This window comes from Marmota monax, unplaced genomic scaffold, assembly GCF_021218885.2.
Source record: "Marmota monax isolate L192 unplaced genomic scaffold, Marmota_monax_Labrador192_F-V1.1 WCK01_AAM20220418_F8-fsc00188, whole genome shotgun sequence".
NCBI lineage: Eukaryota > Metazoa > Chordata > Mammalia > Rodentia > Sciuridae > Marmota > Marmota monax.
Genome location: NW_026692655.1, coordinates 1,047,919 through 1,064,504, shown reverse-complemented (window position 1 = coordinate 1,064,504; position 16,586 = coordinate 1,047,919). Strand labels below are relative to the sequence as shown.

Sequence of the window (16,586 nt, the reverse complement as noted above, 5' to 3'; positions counted from 1 at the left end):
TCTCCAGTAATGTCCTTGTTGGAGGAAAGACATTCTTGGTGAGAACTCCTGAGGAAAAAGTGGAAAGGCCCAAAGTTAGCATTCCATACTGATAATAATTCAGGCAAATTTATGACTGCAATTCAGTATGGGTGTAAACCTGTCTAGATTTGTATCAATCTTTTGCAGTATTTTTAAAGAAACATTTATAATTTTAACTTTCTGCAATAATTGGCTCCATGGCAATCATTTTGCAGAGCTAAGATTCTGAAGTAATGTGATTTTATGACTACATAAGAATTATGGATGTACCTGGAATATCATTTTTTTCAGAAATATTAGCTTCTGAAGTTTTTGAAATCAGTTTATTGACTCAGAATAAGTGATTACTTTGCAATCATGTTTTTGCTATTAATTAGCTTAAGAAATCTTTTCCTTCATAGATAGCTCAGAGGAAACCATTATAAATCGCCTACTTATGAAGTTTCATATTCACTCAACAAATATTGAGGCAATATTAGGTTCTAGAGGATTATGAAGAAACCTAAAATCCCTTTATGATTTAATAATTTAGTGCAGTAATAACCATGGAAGAGAGCAGAACAAGGAGAGATGCTGACAGGGAAATAGGAGAGTTTGAGAAAAAGAGAAGTCAACACAGGAAGCAGCAGCCAGGCAGGCTTCTCAAAGGAAGTGGCTCTTGGAACTGGTTTGTAATCATTAAATACAGAGTCCACGTCTGGGCCACAGAGGTTCTGCTGCATCAGGTCTTTGACTCCTTCTCTAGATCCATCCTGTCAATCAACCTTGAACACATGGACCCTTTTCCCGCCTCCTCTGCTCTTCCTGTTTCCTCTGTCTAGAATGCGTTCCTCCAGGTTTTTCCACACATCTAGATGATTCTCAGCCTCCAAGCTCTCAGGAGGAATATTGCCCTTCAGAGAAACCATGTTCACGGCCCTTATCATATCCGTCCCTTCCTTCCCTCTGCCTGACTCCTTGTCACCCATCCAACTGATGACTGCAAATTAGTGATTTTCAAAACTAACGACAGGATCCAAGGGCTGACATGAGAAGGCGCTGCTGTTATTTTTGATAAATGAGAGATTGGAAATCCCGAGAGGCTAGGTCACTTCTTTTTGCAGCCAGAAAAAAGAAGAAGCTGGGATTTGAACCTACATTGGAGGTCCCCACAGTCTACAACTACACTACTATGTTTTGAGTTTTCTGCATGCTATAAACATGATCAGTATTCACTTAGGAAATCAGGATAGTAGGCAGGAGAATAAAATCAAGCCCATAAATCAGGCACCTATAAGTCTTCCATATGTCTTAGTCTACGGACTTGCAGCCATTTCTCTCTATCAAGGTTGAATTTAAAAAGGGCCACCTACTATACTCTGCATCACAAGCTGCTCTTTTTCACTGAATATCACATGTTAAGCTTCTTCCCATGTCCTCTCATGCCTTATGACTGCCTCAACCAGGCATCTACTCTGGTCCAGGCACCCACCACGGGCTTGGCAGCTCATCCCAGCTGCCCTCTTAGGATGTTATGAAATAACTTGGCCCAAATCATGGCAAATAAATGGCAGGTCAGGAGGAGGAGGAGGTCGCCACAGCTTCTCAACTCCCACTTAGCCATTCCCTTCACTGCCTCAGAAAGAGCTGAGTGTCCCTTTGAAGAAATGATTGGGGGTTTCTGGGTGAGAAGAGAAAGAGAGACTGTTCCCTGCCTCCCTGGGCTGTTCTGCTGGCTCAGCTGGGGATAAGTGGGAAGGAGGGGCTCAGCATGCAGGGAACTGGGGATGGTGAAAAGGTACCTGGCAAATGGGGAATTTTCAATTGGTTATTTTAAGTAAAATAGCTCCTGTTAATATGTGCCTTGTGCGGAAGCCAACCAAATGTTAATTAAAGCAAAAGCACACATTGTTAATTTATCTCCTGTTTGCTGATGGGTTGGGGGGGTCTATTTTTAAAAAGCCCACAACATTACCATATTTAAATATGTTCCCAACCCTAAGGACTTCAAATGCCAGACATGTTGGGCCACAGATGACAAATCAGGCTCACACCTGGCCCACTGAGGCAAGGCCCCAGGCCTTTGGAGCCCATCTCCCTCTAAAAACCAGCTGGTGAATCAGCAGGTAGTAGGAGCTCCAGAGCAGGGAGGTGGAGTGTCTGGATGCAGAGAAACCATATGTTTTGGTATCGTGGGCCGTCCAACATGCAGCTATAAAAGGCGAATGGCTTCTTCTAAGAACTTAAACCCAAAAATATACGTGGAGGAAGTCCCATTTTTAACACCAGTATGGTGCCATGTATTCTTTTGTGTCTAGGAACTGTAGGGTGAGTGGAGGTTGGGGTCTGAGAAGGTGGACCCTGAAGGTGTTGGTCCTGGTTAGAGCTGAACCCACTCCCAGCACAGGTGAAACAAATCTGTATTCACATTTAAACCCCATCAGTTGTTTTGTGACCTTAAGTAGATTATTCTATCACTCTGAACCTAGGTTTCCTCATGATCGAAAGGTAATATCCCTATCTGGCCTAAAGAGAGTGATAAGAATTAGAAAATAAAATGAATGTCAACTGTGTTAGTCCACTTTTTACCACTGTGACCAAAAGACCTGACAAGAGCAACTTAGAGGAGATGTTTATTTGAAGTTCATGGTTTCAGAGGTCTCAGTCCATGGTCAGCTCTAGGCCTGAGGTGAGAGAGCACATTATGGTGAAAGGAAAGGAAAAGGAAAGCTACTCAGCTCGTGGCAGTCAGGAAGCAATAAGAAAGAGAGAGAGAGGAGCCAGGGACAAGACATAGCCCAGTGGCATGTCCCCAACATTCTATTCCTCCAGCCATGCCTTATCTATCTACAATCGCCACTCAGTAGTTCATTCAAAATATTAGTCCATCAAATGGATTAATCCACCAATGAGGATCTAGCTCTCCTAATCTGATCATTTCACATATGAACCTTCCTGCACTAATACATAGGTTTTTCAGGGGACATTAAAGATATGAACCATAACATCAAATAGCTTCTGTTAACTGAGACCTCCTCCAAGAAACCTTTCCAGATTTCCCTCAGTAGGATGTGGGATTTCCTGACTCTGACTTTCTTAGCATAGAATCAGAAGGCAGTGACTGTTTCAGGGACTCTCTGTACCATTCACCTTGGGACAGCTATCACAGAGACTTTTGTGCATATCTTGTATCTTCTATAAATTGATTTCCTTGAACCACCACATGACCCAGCTATGCCACACCTCAGTATTTATCCTAAAGAATCAAAGTCACCAAATATACCAATACATGCATACCTATGTTTGTAGCAGCACAATTCACAATAATCAAACTATGGAACCAGTCTAGGTGTCCATCGGTGGATGAATGGGTAAAGAAAATGGGTTGTATGTATACAATGGAGTTTTATTCAATCATAAAGAAAAAACAAGATTGTGTCATCTGCAGGGAAATGGATGGAACTTGAGAACATGATGTTAAACAAAATAAGCCAAACTCAGAAAATCAAGGGTCATATGTTTTCTCTCCTTTGTGGAAGCTAGAGGGAAAAGGGAAAAAGATGAGAGAGAACCTCATGAAAATCAAAGGGACATCAATAGAGGAAAGGAAACAGGGAGGGGAAGAAAGGGAGGGAAAGGAGAAATACTGGGGAATGATACTGGCCAAATTATATTGTTATACCATGTACGCACACAAATAAGTAACAACAAACCCCACCATATGTACAACTATAAGGCACCAATAAAAATAAGGAAAAAGTGAAAGGATAAAATCTTAGAAAATAAATAAATTGATTTCCTTGAGAAGAAACTTCTTATGCATTTCCTGTCAGACTTGATGTGTAGCTGATCCTGAGTAAAAGTGTGCAATCATCCATTTATTTGGTCTGTTCACTGAGCACCTATTATGTGCTAGGTACTATGCTAGGTGCTGGGTATATAGCAGTGGATGACATTGGTAAGATCTTTGTTCTCAATAAACTTACATATCGAGGACATAGAATTTCTCTCCCTGCTTTTGATCATCGGATAGATGATAAATGAATGAATCTGTCAATAATTATATAAGTATATGAAGATCACTTAGACTTTGATAAGTGCTCAAATAAAAATGGAGCAAGGTAAGATGAGAAACATGGAAAGATGAGTAGTTGAAGCAATAATACTTTTATGGTTTGGATGTGAGGTGTTCCCCAAAAGTTCATGTGTGACCTTAGAGAAGAAATGATTGGGTTATGAGACTCTTAACCCAATCTGTGGATTGACCTCCTGATGGGATTAACTGAGTGGTGACTGAAGGCAGATAAGGTGTAGTTGGAGAAAGTGGGTCATGAAGTCATGTCTTTGGGGTATGTATTTTGTATCTGGTGAGTAGAATCTCTCTCCCTGCTTCTGATCATCATGTGAGCTGCTTCCTTCCACCACACTCCTCCGCCATGATGTTCTGCTTCACCTCAAGCCCCAAGGAATGGAGCCAGCTGTCTGTGGACTGAGACCTCTGAAACCATGAGCTCTCAAATAAACATTTCCTTCTCTTCAACTGTTCTGGTCAAGACTTGTAGTCACAGCAGCTAAAAAGCTGACTAAAACAAATACTTAAGAGGAGGATATATGAGGAGATCAAATTTAAATAGAAACCTGAATGGAAGAATAGAGAGAAGCAGGTTTGGGGACGATTTCAGGGAAGCAAGTCCCAGGCAGAAGGAACAATTGCAAAGACCCTGAAGTGGGCAAGACTTTGACGTGTTCTAGGAACTGCAAGGGGGCCAACGCGGCTGGGACATAGCGGAGGAGGAACACCTGGGACAATATGAGGTTAGAGGCGGGCCAGATCAGGTCTTGTAGACCTTGGTAGAACATTTAGATTTTATTGTATAATTATGACAGATTTTAAGTGGAGGCAGAAAATAATATGATCCTGTTTATAGCTTACAAAGATCTCTCCAGCTCCTACGAGGACATGGAAGGTTCAAGGACAGGAGAAGCAGTAAGGAAATGTTCCACTGGAATCAAGCATCTAAAATGACACCCATCGAGATGAGGGTGAACATGCCTGGATTAGATGGACCAGATATGAAGGCGAGGGAGAGACAAGTCAGAAATGATACTCTTATATTTGGACTGAGCAGCAGAGAAGACAATGGCATCATCTCCTGGAACAGAGATGGAGAAGAAGAAGTTCAGGTATATTAATTTGGAGCTTGTAGGTGGTAGATCCCGGAGAATTTGCTTTGGGTATTTCAGGTTTAGCATATCAAGCAGGTAGTTAGACACAGGCATAGAGAGAGCAGGGAGTGGGGTTGGAGATTGCAATGGAGGAGTTGTGAGTCTCTATATGGAAGTGCCATGGGAATAGAGGAGATCTCTAGGACAAGATCACAGACAGCAATGAGAAGAGGACTGAGACCCAACAGCTCAAGATTAAGCAGAAAGAAGGAGGCAGCAAAGAAACCCAAGAATGACCAACCCAGGAGGCAGGAGGAGGCCCAGCAAAGTGTGTAGGGCCTGTAAACCAAGCACAGTTTCCCCAACAGATTGCCATCTTCATCATCCTCGCCGTCATTACAAGTGACATCGTGAGCCCTGCTGGGTCTATGCTAGTGTGAGATACGTCTGATTGAATTCTTGCAAGTCATTGGATGGGATTCATTATGTCTCTTTCTCAGGTATGGAAATCAAGGCTTGGAGAATGTACCAAAAGAAGAAAGACCGAATTAATAAACAAATGAACGAATGAATGACTGAATCTGAACCCATTATTTTGCAAACTGTGGCCACACTACATTTCCATAGCTTACCCAATTGGAAAACAACAGGAACAGAAGACCATCCCTCTTTAAAACATGGCCCTGCAAGTGCCGGAAAGTAAAGTAGCCTACAGAATACTGGGCATTCCTTAGAGCTTGTCATCCAACCCCCCACTCCCCACCCCTGGGACTCACCACCAGTGTCCAGGGCCCTCCCCAGCTGGAGGGCTGGAACACAGTGACCAGCAGCTGGGGCAATTACAATGAATCACTCCAGCTCTGCCAGGGGAAGTGCTGTGTGATTTGCAGCTGGTGACAAATGAGATGATTGGCTCCCCAGACCCAGCATCTTGGATGAAGTGGCCTCATCAGTGGAATTGTTGCATTTGGCCAGAGCTAATTACCCTGATCTAGGATTCTCAATGCCCAACACCAAGTGAGTCTGTCTCTGAACATAGCTCAGCTCAGTAATTAGGCAAGATGGACCTTTTCTCCTGGTAATTTAGAGACAGGCCATCTGAGCTTATGCCTTCTTGCTCCTGTTTCCATTACTTTTTAAAAATAGCCATTTGAAGTAGATGACAAAAGGAAATAGGTTGTGCTCAGTGACCTCTTGAGCTCAGCTGAATGAAAGAACACAGGAGGTGTCCCTTCTGTCCCCTTCCTCTTGGGGATGACAGGACATGCTTTTGAAATAAAGAAGAAGGAGCTGATCCAACTTCTTGTCAGAGATGTCCTGGAGAGGAGGTTGCCGGGATCAAAAGTGGATCTCTGGTTAATAACTTTCCACTCGGGCCCCAGGTGTGCTCTCCCGAAGGTCCCTGGCCACAGTATCTGCTCCCTCATCCTCCAGCCAGGCTGCTGCTCCCCACATACCCCTGTCCAGAAGTGCTTATCCTGTGCTGGGCATTTTTTAATTCTTTAGAATGCCTTTAAGAGGCCGGGTACAGCGGTGCATGCTTATAATCCCAGTTCCCCGGAAGGCTAAGGCAGGAGGACTGAGAGTTCAAAGCCAGCCTCAGCAACGGCAAGGCACTAAGCAACTTGGTGAGACGCTGTCTCTAAATAAAATGCAAAATAGGGCTGGGGATGTGGCTCAGTGGTTGAGTGCCCCTGAGTTCAAGCCCCAGTACTCCCCCAAAGGACATATCTTTAAGAGCCAGGCATGGTGGCACATGCCTGTAATCCCAGTGCTCAGGAGGCTGAGGCAGGAGCATCACAAGTTCAAAGTCAGCTTCAGCATCTTAGTGAGGCCTTAATAAACTCAGTGAGAATCTGTCTCTAAATAAAATACAAAAAATGTCTGGGGATGTAGCTCAGTGGTTAAGCACCTCTGGATTCAATCCCTGGTGTCAAAAAAAGAAGAAAAATAATAATACCTTTATGATGAGTGCTACCATTAATCCATGTGGTAATGAAGTAAACACAAAGAGATTGAATGACCTGCCCCAAATTACATCAATAAGAAACAAGGCAGGGGCTCCATCCTGCTTTTTTGTGGCCCCTGAGCCCTTTCTCCTGATCAGTGTTCTCTGTTTTCTCCCTAAGGATTGTACAAAAGTGATTGTCAAATGAATCACTGAAATGTGTTCCCTGGGTGTTGATGTGGAAGAGCTAATAACCAGATGGATGGATGACAAAAAAATATTTTTGATGAGGTTGCATATTAACTTAGGTCAAAGTTCTGTGATATTTACAATAGGGGTGGAGAGCAGAGGTCAGCAAGTGTGACCTGCAGGTCAAACCCAGCCTACCACCTGCTTTTGTGATCAGTGTCACTGGAACACAGCCATCACATGCTATTTTACATATTATTGGTGGCTGACTTCAGGCTACACAGATGAGTCCGGCAACAGAGCCCAAAATATCTGCCACTTGAACTTCAAGTTTGCTGAATCCTGGCATAGAACAAAAAAAGAGCTTCAGGATTAGAAATATCCATTGAAAGATTTACAGTGAATCCCAATCACCCACCAGACAAGCAGGGCCTGTTGGAACCCAGAGATCCGACCGTTCTCATCCACAGTGCCTTCTGTTAGCATCACGTAACACACTTAATGTCCCATTTAGTGTTCCATTAACAAAAGGAAGAAAGATCTTCTGCTAGTGGAGAGAGCTTGCTGCCATTTCTGAGTTTGTTGTCAGAACCCGTTCGCCTAGGAGGCACCACCCAGTACGAGAGCTCCCAGGGATGGCCACTTGGGTCTCCTTACCTCTTCAGCCAGCCTTCCCTGTCCAGGGTGAGTGCTGATTTAGCTCAACCCATTGTCATCATTGTGCATCAATAAATACCTCCAAATAACAATCACAGCATCATCTTCAGCAAATAAATACAGCCATGGGTGGTGGAAACGTAGTCACACAAGGGACAGCTCAATGCTCTGCTGGCAAAGGCTGGAACGTTCACACAGGAGGTGGGATCTCAGCCACTTCCTTCTTTGCCCCTCTGTCTACTGTGCCTTGTTCTGCTTGTGGATCTCCTACATATACTTCAAAGCCTAGCACAATATCTCCTTTGATAACTTCCCCTGACCTCTGCCAGGCCATAATAAGCAAGCTTTCTGTGTGTGTGTGATGTGTGATGCTGTTTTTTTTGTTGTTGTTGTTGTTGTTTTGATGCTGTTTTCTTATTTGCTACATAATTAAGACAGTACAGTAATATTGTCATTGATATTTAAATAAGATGGTGATGGTGGCTTACTGTGTGCCAGATACCAAGTTAAGCACTTGTCGGAGAATCCAAGGGGACTGGGCCCAAAACTATGTCTTGAGTCTCTAGGCTACCCTGTCTTCACACTTCCATCAGGCTGTGAACTTATGGGAGAGACCACGTTATATCTACTTTTATCTCCCCAATGACCAACAGTGTCTGCCTGTCATGCAAGAAATGCTTATGAAATGAACGAAACAAGTAACGTGGTACTCACAATCCTACAGATTCATGTCTTCTGCTTCTTCAACAAAACACTAACCTATGCTTTGCTGTGAAGATATTTAACATATGTAATTAAAGTCCCAAGACAGCTGACTTTAAAATATAGAGATTATCCAGGTGGGCCTGGCCCCATCCGATGAATCTTTTAAAAGCAAGGAGTTATCTCCAGCTAGTGAAAATCAGAGCAATTTTGAAAATAGAAGTATTTAATACATCACAGCCTTTAAGATAGTAGAGGTTAGAGGATGAGGAGTACAGGCAGCCTCTGGAAGCTGAGAGTAGTTCTGTCTGACCACCAGCAAGGAAATGGTGACTATGCTCCTATAATCACAAGGAGATGAATATTGCAAACAACCAGTAAGCAAAGGGAACCTCCAGTCCCAGATGAAAAGCAAGGCCCCAGCCAGCACCTCGGCCTCAATTTCATGAGGCCCTGAGCAGACAACCTAAGTACCCTAGTGCACTCTTCTGACCTACAGAATATGAGAAAGTAAATGAACATTGGTGGTGAGTTGTTAGGTAGCAATGGAAGGCAAATACAAGCAGGTATTTGCTGAGTCCTCAGGAAACCAGTGTTGGCTGGGATCCAGCATCATGTGGGAAGTCCATGCCCATTCACAAAAGGAATCCAAATCTGGTGAGGGAGGTCATAGTCTGGTGGTGGCCAGAGTGCTGAACAAGGAGCAGGAAACCCTGCTTTCTGGTCACTGTGGTCACCATGTGACCCTGGCAAGCCATTTCAGGTCTCTGAACCACAGTTGTCTCATGTGTCCAATGGGGTATGCCCTCCTTTTTCATCCATTTTGCAGAGCTGGAAATGGAGTTGGAGTTAGATAATGAGTCCTATGAATGGTGTAAGTTACGGACAACTCTGGAGGAACAAGAGGGCTTCTCAATCACCAAGAGGGCTTCAGGAAGAGCTATGCCAAGTTATGAGACTAATAAAATTCAGGTGACTAAGCAGACCTCCAAGGGCTTCAGATCACAGCTGTTCCTTCCCCACTAAGAAAAGTGCTGCTTTCCCTTGTGGTTCCCAAGAAGAGTGATGATCATCATAAAAATAATGCCTCTTATTCCAAAGTGCTTTCTCCTGTACCATTTTAAGTCCAAAAGTTTGTAATTTGTTAAAAGAAAAGGATGGACCAATAGTCTTCTAGTTTTGAAAGTTTTGATTTCTCATTGTAAGAAAATCCTCACCCATTATAGCAACATTGTCCATTAATCAGAGCAGGAAGATGGAGGCCCTAGCTGGGTAGGCAATTTGCCAAGGTTATGGGGCTGGTCAGTGAAAGAACAAAGGTTCTCATTCCCAGTCCGGGCCCCTGGTAACTCCATCTCTCTGCCTCTAGTAAGGTGCTGGGGAAACAGAGGGTTCTTAGATAGAGGCCCAGCTTCACCTGCACCTACAACTGAAGGTAAAGAGGGCGGCCTCAAGGTCAAGTTCCCATCTTGTGGATCAGATGCAGACAAAGCATCAAACATATGTTCTATTTTTAAGAGCCTCTTCCCTCAATTCTCTAGCCATTCCACAGGTGACACTCGCTGGCTGACAAGCAGCAGAATTTTTCTTTGGTATCTTCATTAAGAAGGTGGGGATGTGGGGAATACTGTGCAGTGTACAGCTGCTCACAATACCCAGAAGATAAATATTAATTAAAACAGAACAAGGAAGAAGGAGCCTTAGGCCTGGAACGTTCTGGGGAAGCTTTTGAGCTTTACTACATGATCTGGAATGTGGGATGGCTTAGCTGGATCTCTGAGCTCAATCCTGTTGCAAAAGAAGGCACCCATCCCAAACGCTCAGCTTGATGCTCTGCAGCCAGTCAGGGGCATGAGCAGCTTTTCATTTTCCTGACTCTGACCGCTCTTCCTGGTCTCCGGATTCCTATGTGAATGGAGGCACCTGGTAATGAGAGAGGCTGGGTTCATGCGTTCATTGGTTATGGAGGGTTTACTCTGCGCTGGGCCCCAGATACAACGCTGCAGGAAAGAACTAAAAGGTTCCTTTGCTCTTGTAGAACTTAGGATCTAGGGGTACTCAGAGATGATAAATCAAACGAATGTCAGATTTCAACTGCTACAAGAGCTACATGGGGTGAAACTTACATTTGAATGCTAAAAATGTGATTATTCATGTGGGGTCTGAAGGGTGCATTGGGGTTGTTGCAGGAATCAGGGACAAGAGCAGCACATGCTAAGGGTGGGAGCCTTTTGAATACAAGGGACTAAAAAAGACCAGGATAGCACTGTCAGCTCACCCAGGGACTTGAGGGTCCCCCAAAGAGTGTGAATTTTATTCCAAGTGTGAAGAGGGTGTTTTCATGGGTTTGAAGCAGACAGTCAATGCGATGTGATATTTTTCTTAAGATCACTCTGCTTCGATCTACCTTGCCAACCTGTTTTGTGAAAGCTGTTCATCATGGTCTACCTACTTCTGATTTAAAATCACAGAATCTCAGAGAAAGGGGAAATGTGAGTGGTGGAAGCATCTGACCCCTGGCCCCATATGACACTTGACCTCTCCTCTATCTTACTTAGGATCATGTCCCCAGAACTTGGTACCCCGAGGAACTAAGAGTTGCCAACAATACAACACCTCTGTAAACGACTCACCACTTGGACACATCCAGATAGGAAAAGTTATCCTTCACCCCCAGAAGAGTCATCTCAATGTCACTCCATCAAAAGCATCTTCTTTATATTTAGTTGGTGTTTGCTTTCTTGAGCATCCCCCGATGCATCTAAATCAGGTCACATAATACAAGCCTCACAAGGGCCCTTCAGGGAACATGTCTTCCCTGTCTTTTCTTCTGGTTACAGGTCCCCTCTTCCTGCAGACCTTCTTTCCATCACATAGCTCTGCCCCACTTTGCTGGTCTTGTTCCTTTGAACAAGCTTCCTCTCAATTTCCCTCTTCATGTGAGGCATCTAGGAGTGATCTTTTCAACGTAGCAAGCAATAACACATATTTGTTGGGTTTCTTGGAGTGAACACTGTATGCCTGGAGAGAAAATGAAACTCTAAGAAACAAAGTGAAGTGCAGACAGATGTGGAAATAACACAGAAGGGGTCAACCAGGGTTTTGCAAGCAGTGTGGACCTAGAGAGTGAGTCAGCAGGCCTGGGGACTATTCCTGAGGCTCAGTGTGACACAAGGCTCTGGAGCTTCTTTATTTGTAAAACCCGTTCGTTGGACTGGTGATCTCTCAAGTTGTTAAAAGATAGATTTTAGTTAAGCATGGTCACCAACTAAAGACTCTGAGCTTCAGGTTGTCATGGCACATGTTAGAGAGGCTTAAATATATAGTAGCCCTAAGATGAGACTTTTTTGAGCAGGACAGGAAGAGAAATGGAATGCAAATAACTGTATCACTAAATTCTGCATGGATGAATGCTGTGTCTATTCACCACACACACACACACACAAAAAAAAAAAATCACTCATGCAATATCCAAATCATCTTGTTGCATGTTTGGGAAGCCCTGGACTTGGAAACACCCTGGCCAAATCAAAGAGATCACTGTGGACTCTTGGAAAGCTCTTATTTCTCTTCATTGTTTTGAGTGTAAGAGAGAGGAATAGTTCAAACATAATTTTTTTTTCCTCATGTGTGATTGCTGTATTTGCCTTTTTGATCTTTTACCTTCTCCCAAATTATCTTTCTCTGGCAGTGTAGGGAGTGGTATAGGGGGTGGGGCACAGGTACAGAGAATTACACCTACATCCAATGTGGCTGGAGGATGATTATTTTCATTCCATTTCCAATATAGTCTTCTTCCTTTCTTTCTAAGTCATCTTTTTGGTGACCTTTGCCAGGAAGGAGGGCAATAAAGAGAAGGCTGTCTGATCTTTCTGAATCAGTCAAATGTGTCCATCACACGTATAAATGCATTTCCATTCACGTGTGCATACACGAACATTTGGTGTATATGTAACTGCATTTGAAAGGATGTGTGTACATGTTTGTGACTTCTGTGGGCAAGTGTTGACATATCTGTGTTTTTATTGACATGTCTCTTGATGTATATGTGCGTGTAAAGTGAGTGTGAATATGCGCCTGGAGTTTTATCACTCAGGACAGGCAGCAGCCCCACAACTCCTTATCTGTGATAAGGAACGAAATGTGGAATCTGTCTGACATTTGAAATCTCACATCTTGCTGACAGAGAAGAAGGGTGCAGCAAGGTTTGATGGCTCTGCCGATGGGGCTCAGGCTGGCTCTCAGCTGCTCCATGTTGCCTTCTGCGATTGACATTAGTGCTTCTGATGCCTCTTCCCTTTGGTCTGCAGGTCCCTGTCCGGCCGCATCGTTGGTGGCGTCTGGTGGTTCTTCACCTTGATCATCATCTCTTCGTATACAGCCAACCTGGCTGCCTTCCTGACCGTGGAGAGGATGGTGTCTCCCATTGAGAGTGCAGAGGATCTAGCAAAGCAAACAGAGATTGCTTACGGGACCCTGGAAGCAGGATCAACTAAGGAATTCTTCAGGGTAAGGACGTACTGTGTCTGGAGGCGATTTCACCAAAGGGAAGCATCATCGTCATGAACATTTCCTTCTTATTAAAGAGCACAGGGTTCCAGACAGCCAGGGTAACTGCTCAGCTGAATAAGAGCCAGAGAAAACTCAGGACATTTCTCAGCTTCCTACAGATAAATCTATATTTCTACATTTAGAGATGCTTCGAAACTCCTGCATTGATTTAGGCCCTTTCCCCAATGCCAGTCTGTGTTAGCTCTCTGAGTGGTGCAAGTGACTTCAAATACTGTTCCCTCCATGCTCCCCAAAGGATCTTACAGTGCAGTTAGTAATCAATTAGAGCAGTTAATGGACAAGGTTTGGAGATGGTGCTCCTTGTGTTCCTGCCTCACAGCAGGAACTTCATAAATGTGGACTTGATAAATAAGAAGATGCTGTACTGAAATAAAATAACTGGAATAGATGATCCATTAACTATTGCCAGGAGACAGGGAAAATGAGAAGGGTAGAGGAGATGGTGACTTTTGGCTGAGGTAGTGAACAAGGGCAGAGGAGCCGAGAGATCAGGAGCTCAACCTTCAGGGCCGGCCAGGTGGAGGCCCAGAACTTGACTCCATCTGTGACTTACTCCACACACTCTGCCTCTTTGACATCATTTCCATTCATCTGGAATATGAGGATAGTCATGTCTACCTGAAGAGCCTTAGTGGGATTGAAAGAGATAAGGCATCAAGCCGGTTCTGTGGTACATGCCTGTAATTTCAGCAGCTCGGGAGGCTGAGGCAAGAGGATCAAGAGTTCAAAGCCAGCCTCAGCAAAAGCAAGGTACTGAGAAACTCTGAAACCCCGTCTCTAAATAAAATACAATATAGAGCTAGGGGTGTGGCTCTGTGGTCAAGTGCTCGTGAGTTCAACCCTCAGTAACCCCCCCCCCCACAAACAAAGAGATAAACATCAAAAACACAAGAGAAATCAAAGAACAGTGAGTGGTGGTTCCGTTTATGATTAAAGCTTCAAGGAAGTGCAAACATTTGGGAACAGGGACGGGAGTCACACAAGGTGGACCCGAAAACACTTCTAGACATTAAAAATCAAGTTGGACGTGAGTAGAACAAGGACATCCCAGGCTAAGGGAACAAATTGAACAAATGCCCAGAAGCAGGAAAACCTGGACTTTGGGCATGTTCATCCCAGAAGTTGCGCAAGCAGGATATAGAGCTATGATGCAATGATTGAATAAAAATGATAATACATGCCACATACTCAACATTTACTGTGAACCAGGTTGTGTGCTAACCACACCCCAGGTGAATTACTTCAGTTGACCTTCTCGTCAGAGATGGGTTAGGGATTGCTGTACCCATTCCGTCTGTAGCTCAGAGAAATAAAAGTCATTTCTGGAGGTCACGTAGCTGATAAGTAGTAGCAGGAGCACAGAAAGCAAGCTCTTGTACTGCCTCAGGCAAGAAGGTAGGATCCTGTGCAGAATTGCCAGGTTCTCATCACAACTTTATGGAGCAAACCCCAGGCCCTAGCGGTCCACTGTGTGATGTCCTGCAGTGTCTTGGTCATGAGCTTTGTGTTCTTTATGGCAGGCAGGAAAGGGACCAAAGTCTTAACCATCACTGAGCCCAGACCCAAGGCTAAAATCACCAATGTTTAGCATATTGGAGCAAGAAGGTGTCTGAATAGTCTCATGACCAGATCTTGTCATTTTAGAGCGAAGCCAAACTTGCTGGGTTCACCTACCTGGTTAGTAGAAAAACCACTTTGTAATCCAGTACAATTCTCTGACATTTTTACCCTGCAACAGAAGTTGTACCTTATGTTTGCCCATAAAGCCAATTCTATGGTCCAACCCGTAATGCAGTCGTGGTCCATCCAATTCACTTAATAACACTGCCGTCTCCAAACATTCATAGCACACCTCAGTTCCCAAAACACTTTTCAGGCACATGGTCTCAATTGTTTCACCTGTGACCTAAAGCAGAACAGGGATTATGGTGCCCACTTCTAGAGAAGAAAATAAAATTCAGGAAAGTCCTGATACAAGTGTATCAGGAGTGGGTACCAAATCTGAGTTTCCCCATTCCCACCCAGGTATTCTTGCCACTGAACCACACTGTCCCAACACGATGTTGTTGTTAACTAATGAATGCCCTTAAAAAGATCACTCCTTTTGCCAGATGGGCTCGTGGACACTTCTAGTCTAACCCTAGTATGTATTTCATGGTTGGGGAAACTGGGAACCAGAGAAAATAGTCATGCCTTAGCTAATGAAAGCCTAGCTGGGACATAGGACTTCAAAGTTTCCTTTAATAATAATGATGCCAAATAATATATCACTACCTCTTGTTCAGAGCAGAGTTAGGAATCTGAAACCAGGACAGCACCTATTCTCCAAGTTCTTTGCCCTAATGACTACCCTGATGGAAATAGATTGTAACTCGTGATAGCTTTGATAGTGGTCACCTAAGGTTCTATGTTGAGAGGGGCTCTGAGGTCACATTTGGTCTCCATGTCAAATAATTCTTTGAATCATATCCATGCCTGCCATGTGTATAGGAAGGGAAGCTGGTACCATGAAAACCATGTGTTAAGCATCCCTACCCCAAAGTAATTCCTGAAAAAAAAAGGCATAATTGTGAGCAGAACTCACACCATTTATAGAATTCCTACCTGTGCCAGGCACTGGGTCAGCATCCTCTGTATTATTCTCTTGTGATCTCCATGGCAACATTGTGCAGTGGGTACTGTTAGCACCATTGTCAGAAGAGGAACACTGAGGTTAGGAGAGGTTATGTGACTTGCCCAAGGTCCTGCAGCTAGGAAGATAAAAATCCTTAGATGAGGCCAGGCACCTGATTGCACTGTAAAGATCAAGGTATGCAATCAGCAGATCAGGATTTTCGCTCCCTGCTCTTCCGCTATCAAGCTGCATGGCATCTGACAGTTCGTTATCAAATCATGAATCTCAGTTTCTTTACCTATAGGAGAAGAGCACAGCTAAGGTATGACTCAGGAGCCCTTCCATCTCTGTGACTCTGATCTTTCATCCCACCAAGACTTTGGTGGGTAGGGAGACAAGATCACCTACCACCTCCACAAGGCAGAGGGAACAAACAGCAAGACAAGAATTCTGCCACCCCCGTGTCTGCAGAATCTGGCTTTTAGTACCCATGGTAGCCCAGCGCTTCTTGGCAGCCCCAACCCAGAGTCACTTAATCTTCCATCGACAGTTTAATTAAGATGTGTGAAGGGCCGTGGGAGCTGCAGATGATAGGAGAGATCCAAGAACAAATACCCTGAGTATGCTTCCAATCGCCCATGCCAGTCATGCTACCTTTGCATTCTTGGAGATTAGATTTCCCTGATAGTCCGCTCTGAGTGCCTGTGAGCACAGCCTTGGCGTCTGGGGCACTGGGGT

General features: G+C 44.1%; 1 protein-coding gene across 2 annotated transcripts in view; it reads left to right on the top strand.

The window, feature by feature from the left end:
- Window positions 1-16,586, top strand: part of Gria1 (glutamate ionotropic receptor AMPA type subunit 1) — a 301,486-nt gene that overhangs the window by 241,951 nt on the left and 42,949 nt on the right. For both annotated transcript variants that reach the window (XM_046446417.2, XM_058579911.1), the window contains exon 12: window positions 12,973-13,171. In XM_046446417.2, coding sequence (XP_046302373.1) covers window positions 12,973-13,171 — 199 coding nt within the window. The remainder of the gene's footprint in view (window positions 1-12,972; window positions 13,172-16,586) is intronic.